Here is a 15,437-nt window from a genome sequence, read left to right on the forward strand (position 1 = left end):
GGCGCCCAACATGAGAAGGACATGGACCTGTTGGAGGAAGTCCAGAGGAAAGCCACAAAGATGATCCGAGGGCTGGAGCCCCTCTCCTATGAGGACAGGCTGAGAGAGTTGGCGTTGTTCAACCTGGAGAAGAGAAGGCTCCGGGGAGACCTTATTGCAGCCTTCCAGTACCAAAAGGGGGCCTACAGGAGAGATGGGGAGGGACTCTTGATCAGGGAGTGTAGTGATAGGATGAGGGATAACAGTTTTAAACTGGAAGAGGGGAGATTTAGATTAGAAATTCTTTGCTGTGAGCGTGGTGAGCCCCTGGCCCAGGTTGCCCAGAGAAGCTGTGGCTGCCCCATCCCTGGAGGTGTTCAAGGCCAGGCTGGATGGGGCTTTGAGCAGCCTGGTCTGGTGGGAGGTGTCCCTGCCCAGGGCAGGGGGCTTGGAACTGGATGATCTTTAAAGTCCCTTCCAACCCAAACCAGTCTATGATTCTATGATGTTCAGGGGCCTTATTCTAAAATTCTTGCAGAGACTTCCTGCGGGTGCAGTGTCTGTTTTTAGGGGGGAGACTTTTTATCGTGTTATTAACCCTCCCCATTTATTTCATGCTTTGGGGGCAATGCATTCCCATTCCAGATCTCTATTTCCACAACCTCTTAATGTGTTTGTCTGCATGATGCTCACGGGATTATGGTTCTTTCTGGTTTATTCAAGCCTTCGTGCTCCCCGATGATCTTTCTACAAGCAGGTGAATTGGGAACATTGATGAAAGGATGCTAAAAGGGAGAGCAGGCCACTCTGGGCTGGGGAATCAGGCTTTATACCCCCTGCTTTTGCTCAGGTCAATCAAACCCTCACAAAAGCATCGTGCCCTAGTTAAAAATCACATTTGTGGTGCGGTGGTGCAGAGGCCTGTCTACCCTTGAGTAACGTGGATGAAAATCATCATTGAAATAGGGTTCTGTTGTAGGCTGAAATTTAGTAGTTGTATCTACTAGGAGGCAATGAAGAGTTCAATGTGAAGAGCTGAAACTGAGGACTGATTTCGTTGCACATTGAATGGCATGATTGATACTTACAGGATTCTTGTGCCTCAGTTGTTTGATTTTGTACTGTGTCAGTCAGGCAGTGACACACCTTTTTCGGATGTCAGGCTTGTATGTGGCGTAACAGCCCTTCACTTGGGCAGAGGTTTTAGAGAAAAGGAGGACTATGCAGTTTGCCGCTAACGAGGATTTGTTCTTGGTAACAGTAGTTAAGAGAAACCACTTCCTTCTAAGCAACTTGAGTTGATGCTGGCGCAGGTGACATGTGGCTAGCTAGAAATCGAGAGTGGCTGAGCTGATCACGGGCCGAATGAGGCCCTGTTCACCCCGTACACGGATTGAACGCTAGCTGTAGTCTTTCCTGACCTATTTTTTGCCGTGGTGATTACCACTGGATTTTTCCTGTTCGCTTTGAGTTAGTCATTTTACTGGACGTTGCACTTTAAATGGTATGATTTTAGTGGTAAGATTTCATCTAAATACAGCGGAGGGGTAGAGCTGCATTCCTTATATGGCTATGACACTGCAACATGACTACATCACGAGGAGGTTTATTTTATTTTTCTTTTCTGCTTGAGCAAAGTTTATTTGAACTGCCTTCTGTCTTGCTAGAACTGGCTTCTTGCGTTTTGATCTTTTCACCATTGCAGAGTAGTAGCTCTATGTGGTAAATAGATAATTAACACAAATAATGAAGGGGTCAGGTGAGCAAACTCACGATTTTGACTTCTGTGAAATGGTATTCGGAAACCTTGATTTCTGACTTCTTAGTAAAACTACGTTCAAACTGATTCAGAACCAGCTCTTGGATTTGAAGTCGTAGATGTCCTGGTGGTGTGAGAATGAAAAGAAAATATTATGGCAGTGTTTAAATCAAAAGAATATTCTTTTTCCAAGAACTGTACTTAAAGATCTTTACAAGAGACATGGCTAGGATATTACGTAAGCGTTTTAAATATTATTAATGTTGTATATTATTTTAAATATTCTTAAATATTGCACTCAGTTTGGGAATAGTTCTGGTGTCAGCTTCATCAGTAAAACAGTGTTTGATCGTTTATCACAAAGTATATCTCAGATAACATGCTCTCATCCAACTTTCCTCGCAGCGTAGGATTCAGTGTAGTAAGACATCGTAGGCCTATAAATCGTAACTTCAGAGATCAGCTGGAATCAAGCTTTTTATTCACTATACTGCTAAAAAGGACCACATTAGGTCATACGTAGTGCTTGTCAGTAAAACAGACTCACAATGTGTGCTGTGTTGTATTTTTTGCTTACTTGTAAATACTGTCCTATTGTCAATGACTACCAAAATACCTATTAATAGCCGTTATCCCGCTCTGGGCTTGTTTCTGTAATAAACACCTCAGCAGTGTTTGACCTGCTGCTTCAGTGCCAACAGGTTTTTGTAATTTAAGCAGAAACACAGCTTCTAAAGGACAAAATACGGTCCCGCTCTGGGGCTAGCCAGTAGAGGGAGATGCAATCATACACACTTGGTCGATATGGACCATCTGCAGGGAAGGAGTTGGGATGAGGGAGTTGAAAGTCACTGTGGAGTAACTCTTCCTCCGCTGCTGACTCTGCTCAGAACCTGTGGAGAAGCAGCACTTCCTTGTTATTTGGTCACACGTTGTTCCTCTCCCTGACAAAATTAAACGAGGATGATGCAAAATGGATTGCTTATTCTATCCCTTATTTCTACAATTTTCACTAAAATAGATTTGGAGAGGGATTTAGGCATTTAAATCAGAAGTGGCATATGTAAAACCCCATTCAGCAGCTGCCCGATTCTGGTGGAACCTCAGCTTGCTCCAGGCTGGCAGCCTGTGCTTGGTGGGTCTGATTGTTGTCTTCTCTTCAATAATAAATTTCCACCCATGTTTCACTGGGATCCAGAGTGGCATTTGCACACCTAAAAAGATTTGACCTCCTGTGTGTTTTCCAGTCTGGTCTACCTCATTTTCACAGGTAACCGTCTTTGGTCCCCTCTCCCTGGATGGGTCATTCATTTCATGTTAGCAATTGACTGGGTACATTTCAGAAATCGTCTGGGAATTAGAACCCCAGGGCTTAGTCCATCCTCCTTCCAGATGTCGTGATGGCTGTGCTGTGATTTACTCTCCTTTGTACGGGTGAACGTTCCAGCGTAGTGACCCGTTGGGTTTTCACTGCCCACTGTCCCAGCTCCAGGAAGGTGGACGGCTGATGCCCTTTCCCATCTGGAGAGCGTTTAGCCTGGCATTAGTGTCAGGTTAGTCTGGTTGTCAGATGAGTTCTTCTGGGCATTGAATAATGTGGATTGTAATGCCCTCAGAGAAGGGAGCAATTTTTTTAAATTACCTTTTTGGGCTGCTCACCTTTAATCTGGGTATGCTGGATGTAGATTTGGGCTAGAGAGGATTTGCCATAGACCCCAGGCTTAACATCTGCGATGGCCTGACTCCTGCCTACCGGCAATGCTCACAGCTCTGCAAGTCACACATTTTAAGATTAACTCGATGGTCTCACCAGATTGAACTAAACCTGCTCAGAATTAAAGATGTGTTCTGGGAAGAATGTGGGAAGTGACAATAAATAAAGTTAAGTGAGATTGCATCTTAAAAATAATTAAGCTTTTACTGGTCAACTGGTTACAAGGGGAAAAATTCTTCTAATCCTAATGAGTCCTGATGCTGTAATGAAGTCCTTCTGTCTGCTGGCAAATTCCTTGAAGAGTCGCTGCCCAAATTCCTCCGTGAAATCCAGGGAGGATCTGTCCTAGACTCCTCCCATGACTTTTCTCGGGTCTTGCTATCTTCTTGTATATGTTTTAATCATCTAGCTGCTTTGAAGCCTGCTTTAGGGGCTGTTAATAGTTAATATAGGCATTTGAAGTTTCTCATTGCCGTAGCCAGAGTTCTTCAGGATACAGTGCTCCATTCATTTCTGAAGGGCCACTCAACTCCAAGACAGATGAAGAGGAATAAGTAAAGCTTTAACCTGTCCTTTCTTCTCATAAACATCCTAAAGAGAGGGGAAGAAATTGAAGCAAGCAAGGAGAACATAAAATAACATTTATATTTAATATAAAAATGTAATTGTACTAACGCTGGCTTTGAAAAGTCCAGTTACCTTAAATGGATGCTTTTCGGTGCCTAATCCATGTCATCGTCTTGGATGGGCTGAGTAGATTTGTAAAAGAGGTTTTAAAACTATGGTGGGGCAAGCCCCTTCCTTGAGAGGAAGGTGAATTTAAGCTTAAGGTGCATTAGCAGAAAGGTTGAGTGAGTGCTGGAAAGAGGATCATGGACTAGAAGAGTCTCCTCTGAAACAGGAATGGATGCAGTGGTGTGAGAGATGCTTTCTCTCAGTCTAATATTCTTCTGTTATATTCTGACAGTTTCTCTTAAACTACATCTATCATCTAAGATTGCTAATTCTGCAGGAAACTGGTTTCTTCAGAAGCTCGATAAGAAGCCAGTGTCCTGGAGGGAACATATGTGGGCGCATATAGAAGATTTCACCTATCGTGGCAGCAGCCACCCAAGTCCCTTGCAGGCTATACTGTCCTTGGAATTCCTTCCCTTGGCAAATGTGAGTTTTATAGTAACAAGCCTGCAGACTTCCCGAAAGGGAGACCCAGCTGAGAAGACACATAGAAATAAATTTAGCCCTGGGCAGCAGTGACCAAAAATTATTATCTGATGGCTGCTGAATGACATGTGCCAGGCAGTCTTAAAATATCTCCAAATAGAAAAGCATTGATCTCACAGAAGCCACTTATTTCTGTAGATTTCTTCTTTTTTTTCCCCAGAAAAAGATCTGAGGATTAAGTAGTTAACGTGGATGAACTTCTTTTGCTTCTAAACTGGATTGGGTAGTGTGAATAAGCACCTACTGTTGATGTTGTTAGTGCTTTAGAGGTGAGAAGTTTCTCCAAGTAAACTATGAAACTAAAATATACTTATTAAGTTTTGCCTAATCTCATTTTGCCTGTTTTACCTGTTAGTGGAAGAAGTATCTCCTCCTTCCCAGCAGTAATTAGGATTTTTGAGACTGCAAGTCATTTATTGCTTTTTTCTGGGTTTACTCCATGTTTGTCTTTGAGCATCTTCAAAACAATTCATAGTTCGCTCATTAGTTTGGTAATTGCAAATAGTTATTGATTATTAGTAAAAGTCTAGTAATATATGTATTATAGACTGCCTGAAGTATAAAATTAAATTTTAAATGAAATGAGCAATAGGTTTGTGCTTCTATGAACTGGAAAGGCAATATTTGGTCTAATGTTAGGGATTTGGGCATTATATTAGCAGTCCCAACCCAAAAGCTCAGGACCTAATCCTGTTCTTGAACATCTTTGTTGAAATTCACGTGGATCAAAGAATGGAATTGAAACCAGCCGCAGGCTTGTAGACAGGGTGTATGTTCAACCCTTTGGTTAGAGAGATAAAGTACAGTGCTGATGTGGTGGACGTTATAACGGAGAGCGGTCAGGCAAGAATAATGGATGGACTTTGGGGACAAACGTGGGGAAAGGTCATATGGTCTAATTGCAATGTCGTGACAGAAAACGCACACCGAATTCATACTAACCTGAGAAGTTTGAAGTTTCGGGTTGTCATCATCTCGCTGTTAGGCTAGCATTTCTTTTTAAGTCAGATTTAGAACAATTTCCTGGTTGCAATAACAGGTTTGTTTTGATCACGTTTATCGTATTTCAGAGAGGGCAGTGGAGAATTTTCTGCTGTTGGTGCTTCTTAGCGACTGGCAAAGTTAGACTCCTTCTTTGGTGCTCAAAGCTTGTTAAGCCTCTTGATCTTGTTTACCTGACTGTAATGACGCGGCAGATGAAGCCTAGTGAAAATAAACATTTAAAAGAAAACATTAAGGCTAACAGTGTTATTGCTGCAGCTAGAAGAAAACACTTTTGAGGGTCAAAGTGGATGTTGATGCATGGCATAATCCAAAAGCAGTAATTCCTACAAGCTTTTTGTTCCTTCAAGTTTCAAGCACTTGAGTTGCTGGGCAAATGTTCTGCCAGGAGGCACTTGGGCAGCTATTTCCAAACTAACCTTGAATTAAAAGCACCGGGAGGAAGGCAGGAGCACCTGGGCTGCCAGAGTCAGCTCCAGGTTTGGGGCACATTGCAGCTTTCCTGCGTGTGGGTTTGGGATTACGGAGCCGTGCGACGCTGGGCAGATCGGAGTAGCCTTGCCCAGTCTGTGGTGTGCTGCTGACTTACCTGCCGCTCCTTCTTCTCCTAATACTTAAGTGAAGAATGCCTGTCCCTTGGCTATCTCATTTCAAAATTGGAAAATTCATATTCGTACATTAAGGAGTGAAATGAATATATATGAAGTGGTAGAGCTGTCAGACCGTAAAAGTAGGTGTGCCATTGGCTGGCTGTACACGTGGGTAAGTAGTGAGTGCGGACAGAAGTTAAGTGACTCAGGCCGCTGGATTTTACTGATCCCTGGCATAACCTGTTCCTGTTTCCTCTGTGTGCCTTTGAGGAAAGGGAAATATATCGCTTCAGCATCAGAAATATCCTAAAAATATTGCACTTGGAAGGACTTATTATGGCATTCAAAATTTCAGAGGTACGGAAAGGGTGTATTTGGCTAAAGAAAAGAGAAGCTTAAAGGTCCGGGTTGTCCAGGGAACTCCAAAGCAAATTACTTTATGCCTGTAATACAGGGCAGGGAGCCACTTTCTTGTAGAAAAAAAAGTGTCACCTAGAAAGTGGGCTGTAATTTCCAGTTGACTGTTAGAAGTGCATAATACTGCTCTTGTGTAACCTAAGTCTTTTCATATTAAAAGTAGCTTGGTTGATTTTGTTTCCTTGCTGATGAAGAGTGAAACTATGGAGATGAGTATTAAGCATTAATTCCTGAAAAGATTAGAAACTCCTTTTAAGGAATGTCATCACCATCTCGCTGTCCACTCATTAAGTAGTATTATATTTTACTTTGCTAAATGCAGTCATTGCCCATCATTGGTACCATCCCTAAAGCATCTGAGCTATTAAATTTTTTGAACATGTAGAATTTACCCATCGATGTAAAAGTCAGAGTCTGGATACTACACTTTTTCCCAGATCGTATATTTAAACTTTTTCTTATTTTGGGGCAGGTAGAAAACTACTTTGAAAGTTCATCTTTTGCACTGAATGTGCAAAAGTGTTGCTATGATTCATGAATCTAGCAAGGCATCTAGTACAAATTTGTCATGTATTTTAATAAGAAAAGTCAAAGAAATTATACCTAATTGATAACTGGCCTAATACAAATTTTTGGACTGCAATAGGTTGTTGTATAGGAGAGGCTAGTACACGGGCATTCCATATTGTGTAGATGTATGATAGGGCAATAAATCCAGACGGTGCTGAGTACTGTTAAAATTATACGCATGCAGGATGATGTTTCCTGGGTTTATTCCTCTCTGAGGAAGCGTGTCTTTACGAGATTGTCTTTAGAAAAATATGCCTTCATGATATTCTCCTTTGACATAAAACAAAAATCTGCAGCAATAATAATGTATTCATAAAGGCAAGATGGCTTCTGAGAGCCAAGACAGTTTTAAGTTTGATGACACCAAACTGAGTGGGGAAGTGGACACTTCAGAAGGGAGAGCCACCCTGCAGGAGGACCTGCATCAGCTGGAAGAGTGGGCTAGCAAGAACCTTATGAAGTTCAACAAGTGTAAGGTCTTGCACGTGGGAGAACATAACCCAGGAGCGCAGCACAGGCTGGGATCTAGCCAGCTGGGGAGCAGTTCTATAGAAAGGGACCTGAGTGTCCTGCTGGACAAACTCAATATGAGGAGCAGTGTGCTGCCGTGGCAAAGAAAGCCAACAGAATGCTGGGTTGCATCATCAAGGACATTACCAGCAGAGATGAAGAAGTCATTATCCCACTCTACTGTGTGCTTGTCAAGCCACACCTGGAATACTGTGTTCAGTTTTGGTCCCAGCTATGCAGAAAAGATGTGGACGGGCTAGAGAGGGTCCAGAGAAGGGCCACCAAGATGAACAAAGGACTGGGAAGCCTGCCATATGAGGAAAGGCTGTGAGAGAATTGTGTTTGTTCAGCTGTGAGGAAAGAAGGCTATGGGGAGACCTTATCGCAATGTGCCAGTATTTAAAGGATGCCTACAAAGAAGATGGAGACTCCCTTTTTACAAGGAGTCACATGGAAAAGAGGAGGGGTGACAGATACAGGTTACTGCTGGGGAGGTTCTGATTGGGCAGAAGAGGAGAGATTTTTCACAGTAAGAACAATCAGCCATTGGAATAATCTCCCCGGGGAAGTGGTGGATTCACCAACACTGGACACTTTTAAGATTCAGCTGGATGGGGTGCTGGGCCATCTTGTCTAGACTGTGCTTTTGCCAAGAAAAGGTTGGACCAGATGATCCTTGAGGTCCTTCCCAACCTGGTATTCTATGAGTCTATGATGAAGTTTGAAGTGATGGAGGGGAAGGAAAAGAAGTCAACGGCTGGAGGTTTGTGGCACCAGGAACTTTTAATCTCCTCCAGACTAACCAATGAATAGTAGAGAATTAATTTTTTTTCATTTATTTTAAATTTTTTTATTGTAAGTATGTCTTTCTCTACAGAGTTTAGAAGATGGTACCTCCCCTTCATCTTTCACCTCTAGTCTTGCATGCAGGACTTCAGGCATCATTGCTTTTGGCATCTTTTTGGAATTAAACATTCCTGGGTAGAGGACATTGCGTTTAATAAATATAAGATATAAAGCTTTCAATCTGCGATTACACAAACCTATTTCAAAATACAAAAATCTATCTTGTGTTGTTCTGGCACGTAAGAAACTTGTCCTATTGGTATAGTGAGTAAAAGCCATCATCTATGTCTGTACTTTTTTTACAAGGTCTTGGTTAGAAAAACTTGTTGTCAAAGACGCCAAAGGCATCCAGCTTCCATTGACTTACGTAAGGTTTATGAGTGCTTAAAAACACTGAAAATCCAACTGTCAGTTTTCAGTTTGATGCGACCGCAGAATTTTTCTAATCTATCAGGTTGCCGCACTGCTGCGTAGCGGGTGGAATCTGTTGATGTTTAGCAAAGAGGCTGTCCATTGATTTCCGCATGGCTAACCCTTACCTGTGATAGGTTTCATTTAATGCATTCTGGGTAATGGTTATGGAGAACAGTCTATTTCAACTGTTGTTGATCTTTTTTAATCAAAGGACTAGTTGTATGCCAGAAATCTGACAGCAAAGCCAAAAAGCTGCATTTTCCAGTACGTGTACAACGGGTGTTTATTGAGAAATGCGTTTCGTGTGCAGACGAGTATCTGCAATAAACCAATTAGCGTATGTACAGTAGATGTTTCTGCAAAATGCTGCTTGCATGTTTGTTTAACAATATGGTCTTAAGCTCCACTTTTCTTTTCTTTCCATTTCTTTTCTTGTGTGTAGCTTAAGGAGAAAAAAAAATTCTTCCATGATAAAATATTTATAAACTATGCGAAACAGAAGTTAGAGTGCAAGACCTAAGGCGAATTCCACATGAGTTACAGGGCAACTGCTCCTCTTGCTTTTTACAGTCTTTTGTTTATGAGTTTGGAGAATCGCGTCCCCGCAGATTTGCTGAACGGGGAATGCTCCTGTGTCTGACCTGAGTGGCTTAGCAACCTCTTTGTTAGACTCCCCAGGGAGACTCCTCGGTTGTTCCTGGGAAGGCCCCGTACAGATTTATACATCTAACTGAAATGCTGAGCAGCAGATTGTGCAGGGCTTCTTGACTCCTTACCCCATCCCGTTTTTATAAATGTAGTAATTAAATTTGACTTGGGAATAGTACCTCCGTTGCAGTAACGCCTCGCCAGCAGAGGTATTGCCGGCTGCAGCTGGGAGCATCTCTCCTTTCCTGCTGCGGGTGAGGGTGTCTCGCTGCTAGGGAAAAAGCTCTGTGCCTTGCTAAGAAAAAGGAAGGTGTCCTGCGTGTCTGGATGTTATTCTGTGGGCAGCTGTCGATTCGCTAGGAGTGGCTGAAGGATTAAGAGGATACAATCCCATCAACTCCTAACTCGGTGAGGTACGTTACGTGTCCCAACAGCATGCCAGAGGCAGCAGCTGTATTGCTGGAGTTGTTAGTTATTTCAGCCTCGGGTGCGTGGAAATTTTTACGGCCCGTTTCCACAACTGTCAGTGCTGCTCACGTAGATGTACCTGAGCTGATGAGCTGGTGGGGGTTGCACAGTACTCGCTCCCTGCCAGCGTCTTGAGAGGCGAGTGGGACTTGCCTTTCTAGTGTAAAGCCAGCTCACAGATATCTGTAGTCAGAAATACTTTTAAGAAATGAAGCTAAACCAAGAGAAAAATCCTCCTGTGTTATTTTGACACTTTGAATTTGTTTACCTATTACTATCATGAAAGGGCACAAAGTATTTTAAAACATTATTGAGGTATTGATGTGGAGCAGCTCGTTGAGAAGGTCTTCAAGAGTGGAAGACGGGAGTAAGCTATTAATTTCAGTATCCATATACTAAAATATTTTATTCATAAACGGTACAAAAGTGGTAGGTAGTTGTATGGTCTCTAAAACTTTGTTTTCTTGGTTAGCACCACATCCTCAAGTTACATTACGTGATGGCTATTGCTGTCTGCATCGGTACAGGCTTCAACAAAAATGCTGGATGACGCAGCCTGCCTTATTGTGAGGAATTGTTCCTGGCGATCAATAATGTCTATCTGTTCTTGTCCACCAAGTGGCATCTCTGTTCACTTTACGATTCATTTTTCATTTGTCTAAACCGGAAAGTAAGAAAAGTGCTCTCTTAGCAATTTGCGAAGTATCACATACACACCTGACACTTCTCAGTATCGAAGAACAGTAACACTTTAAATGCAGATGTCTCTAGGTCACAGTTGCAGACAGAACAAAATGTAGGAGCCAAAACAAGGTTGAAAAAAACTTTTCATTCCTGCTGCAACTTCTATTTCTTCCAATAAACCTTGGGATACTCATTGTTCATGGACCACCGATGAAATCTAGGATGAATTCAATGTGATTTTTGCAGTTCACTTGTAAAAGGGTTGAGATTTCCATGGTGGTGTTTTAGCCCACGCAAAATAGTTCAGGGCAGTATAAATCATGCATTTTTTGGACAGGAAGCGATAATTAATGATAGCATTCACAAATATTAAATTGCTTCCATCTAGGCATCCTTAGTGAAAGTTAAGTGTTATTCCTTTGTCACAGTTATGTTGAAATTCAATTCTTATTGAGGAGAGAGAGGGCAAGATATAATGGAGAATGATGAGAGGCAAGAAATATCTCTGATCTAATACAGAATAAAGTTTTCCTTGCTTCATATGCTGAGTAATATTCTTCACTCGTAAGGAAATGTAAAGAAAACGTAAGGAAATTGCAATATACAGTTAAAAACAGGCGGAAGATATCAGCTACAACAATATCTAAAAGTTTTATGGTTTTACGAAACATGACATTTTGTTTTCTTGCTTTAAAGGTATATGACGGATGGTGGTCTGGGCCTCTACACGCGAAGGCTGAACCGGTTGCCTGATGGCATGGCTGCAGTGCGGGAGACGATGCAGCGTAATACTTCACTGGGCCTCGGGGATGCTGACAGGTAAGGTCTCGTCCAGCAAATGCTCACGTATAATGGCGCTTTTGATTCATGCTGTATCTAAAATGGATCGGATCTCTAAGATTAAAAAGCTTTGGGAATTCAGATGCTGAATGTGTGGATATAAGCTTCTCCAGAGTATTTTAGGTTATACGTTCGGAGAGGTGTCAGGATAAATGCTGGCTTTATGTCTTCTGATTACTTTGCCGAAATCTCATGTGGGTTTTTGTGGACGGGACGCAACACAGTAAAATGTAAAACTTCTATTTTAATAGTGTTTGAAATAAAAAAAAAAAAAAAAGACCTAAATCCATAATTTATGGGAGTACAATCATAAAGGAAGCCGTGGAGATGGATGATTAATGAGACTTCTATTCTGTTAGAGAAAAATGGGTTAAATACTTTTGCTTTTAATGGCATCAGCCTGTAGCTGCCTCTTTCCCTTCCAAACCCAAAGTCTGCTGAGTGTTACTGTTGATGTAGTAAGTGAACCGCATCCTTTTTCGTCAGTGAGGGGCCCCTAAGTTTAAAACATGGATTTTGCGTTGCGGGTTTGAACCAATTTCTGAACGAAAAGGTTTTTTTCCTTTTTAGTTTTGTTATCGATAAGTCTTTCCTGGGACATAATGCGGTTGACTGGGTTTGATATGAATGATATTTTCTTGATAGTGATGCACGGGTTACTACGGAAATACAAACGATGGAGAATCTAGCCTTGTTTTCAAAGCAAGCCGTACAAAATTTGCTTTGGTCTTCTCTTGATACTAGTAAAGAGCAGGATGGTAAATCTAAACAAAAGAACTAAAACCTCTCAGAGAATCTCAGCTCAGATTCAATTACTAAGTCGACATATGCTTGCCAGTTGTAAAATATGCCTGGATTTTTCAGGATCTTGTATTTGTTTCTGAAATTTGCAACTTGAAACCCGTACTGGGCCAACAGCACTCGCTCCTGGTTGAAGGAGGGCAGAGGCATTCCCACCTGGTGAGGCAACCGAAGACTAATCAAGTATCATCCTCATCTGTTGCTGCGGCTTCTGAACGTTAGCAGAAGCTATACATTTACAACACAGAATTGGTCTAGTATGAATTATTTTGTTGTTTAAGTAGCAGTGAGCCTTCTGGAGAGCTAGTGTCATTCCTTGTCATTGATTCCTTCCTCTGTCTAATGTTTTCTGTGCTTGTAACACTTTTTCTTGGCACATAAATTATTCTCGCGTTTATTTGCCAAGCTCCTTCCCTGAAGACACCACGCACGAGGACCAATTACGTACGTTCAACAAGAGACATTATTTGTGCGTTTAAATACATTCCACTTAGAATGGGATTGTGACAGACTGAAATGCAATCCCTAGTTTATGGCAATTGTTTTCAGCGTCGAAAATCATTCTTTCAGTTCACGTGGAGGGGACGGACTTTACGCACAATAAAGACTCTGTGTGGCTGGCAATTTAGCTGCGGCATGGGGATCACAGAAAAATTACCCGCGGTCCCAGAGTTGGTGACATTATTATGTGTTGTTTTGATTTAGTCTTTTCTATTTAGAAGGTAAGCCTACTCACCTTATGCAGGAAATGGGTTTTCTGACAATAGGGCAGCAATTTAAAAATAGCTCCTCTTTGGTTGCTGGGGGATCATGGTGTGCATTTTAAACGAAAAATTAACCTTGGTTTGAGCAGGAGTTTTCCAGGGTGGCATAAGGAAAAGGAGTTGAATGAAATGCTGCAGTAATGACTCGCTTTGTCCGTTCTGTGAGTGGAGTCAAGCAGGAGTTCTGCTTTATTGGTACATCTAAAAAAACGTACGAAGATTAAATTTAACTTGTTCAAAGCAGATGTTAATTGAATGCATGGGAGAACGAGTGTGAAAGGCTGTGACCCTTTGAGTGTAAGGTTAATCATTAAAAAGTTATCAGAGGAATTTTTGCAATTTGCTCACTTGTTTAGTTTCTTGTGTTATTAATTGTATGAGTCGGGTTGTGAAGCTTTTACTCGTTGGCACTGGTAATATGAAGCACAGACCTTAGAAGGTACATTTTCCCCTGCAGCAGGGAAATCCAAACAAGGCAGTTTAATTTAATGCTTGATTGCAAGGTTAATGGAATCATCGCACAACACAGCTGAGCTTATTTATTCACTTCAAGACAATTTGTGTTTGCATAGAACAAAGGCATTTTTAATGAAAAAAGGCATTAAAAATGCCTTTTTTATTTAGTTTGTGACTTTTTTTTTTTTTAAGGTTGCAGATTAGCCACCTATGGTTTTGTCTCTTCTATGTATAAGGCCTTGGTGCGTACCATCTGGTTATTTAAGTTGATTTCACGTTGTCAGGCGCAGCTGCTTGATCTGAGACTTAATTCTGCCCTTGCTTTCATATATGTAACTTGCATTCATGAATACGTATAAATAAGAGGGAAGAAATTTGAAACTTAGATTTGGGTAAATCTTTCTGTAATTGCTTGCTTGTATAACCTGTTATTTAGATAATTCAGACCTCTGTTGATTTATCATATCCTTGTGAATAGGGCAGGGGACTGTATTAATGAATGTGAGCTTGTCAAGAGTAACTTTAATGCTGTTATTAGGGAAATGTCTATGTGACTTCTTTAAAAATCCTCAGTGATGAAGTGCGTAAATAACTCCTTCCGAGCGTGATTGACTTGGATTGTTTCACTTTTACCATGTAATTGGAGGTTGCGTGAATTGCATGTCTTTGCATAAGAGTATAAAGCATAAAAAGGTCTTCCCAGCTTCTGACTGTAAGGACCTGTCTGGTCAAATAGCAGATTACATTGTCTTGGTAGGTCCAACAGCCACAGCATTGGTGAACTGTAGGTCAAACACAGACCAGATGTTGAGCCTGGCTAGGATGGAACGGCTCTAAGAGTGTTGCTGCGTCATGGTTCAGATCTACGATGACGACAACGGCAGTCTTAGAATCATAGAGTTGCCTAGGTTGGAAGGGACCTTTCAGATCATCTAGTCCAACCATCAACCCAACACTGACAAAAAACATCACTAAGCCATATCACTCTGCCATTAAAAAAGATCATTTTCAGTTTAACTCTCAGAAGGACTTGCGACTGAAGCTGGCTCCTGGCAGTCAGTAGCATTTTGGTAGCATTTCCTGCTTTTGGCAAGATTTTTCGATAATTTCAGAGAATAATGTAGAACCAGGAGAGGAGATGGACAGGAAGGAAGAACTGGAAGTGAAGCAGAAACTGAGCAGAAAGCCAGAGGACATTCCATGCAGAGCATGGATATATCACTATTACTAAGAATGTAATTGAGTGCAGATTTTTCCAGATGCTATGATTTATAGTAATGTCTACAAATAGTAAAAATTATGGCTTTACAAAATAGCTGAAGAGTAGCATTTTGCTGTTATTTTGCATTTTATAAAAACAGATTAAGGTTATTTATATGTCTCTTGGCTTAGGTAGTAGAGAACACTTCACATTCATTTGTGGAGTAAAACCCTTTGACTGGAGTATGTTTAAATTCACTAACTGCAATTTAATTTCTTGCATCCTGTTACAGTGATGCAATTACTATAAAGATGGGTTAGTGTTCAGTGCTGGAGGGAGTTTGTCGAACTGCCTTCATGACCATGGGAACTTGGATCACACTTCAGAAGAGCTGAAAAGCGAGTTGAGGCAAGTCATCAAGTTGGGGGCGATATTGGCCTGTGCTGAAAAGCGGGGAGAGGAGGAGATGTCACTGCTTTTGGAAGGAGGCAAATCCCACTGAAAGCAGAATTACAGACAATGGTGCTCATGTGTACTGCAGAAGCAGCTGCAT

The 15,437-nt window shown here is 41.5% G+C and overlaps 1 protein-coding gene across 6 annotated transcripts in view; it reads left to right on the forward strand.

Moving 5' to 3' along the window:
* Positions 1 to 15,437, forward strand: part of NAV2 (neuron navigator 2) — a 434,285-nt gene that overhangs the window by 331,444 nt on the left and 87,404 nt on the right. For all 6 annotated transcript variants that reach the window (XM_054197531.1, XM_054197526.1, XM_054197527.1 and 3 more), the window contains one exon: positions 11,519 to 11,641. In XM_054197531.1, coding sequence (XP_054053506.1) covers positions 11,519 to 11,641 — 123 coding nt within the window. The remainder of the gene's footprint in view (positions 1 to 11,518; positions 11,642 to 15,437) is intronic.

Source organism: Rissa tridactyla, chromosome 4 (genome assembly GCF_028500815.1).
Source record: "Rissa tridactyla isolate bRisTri1 chromosome 4, bRisTri1.patW.cur.20221130, whole genome shotgun sequence".
NCBI lineage: Eukaryota > Metazoa > Chordata > Aves > Charadriiformes > Laridae > Rissa > Rissa tridactyla.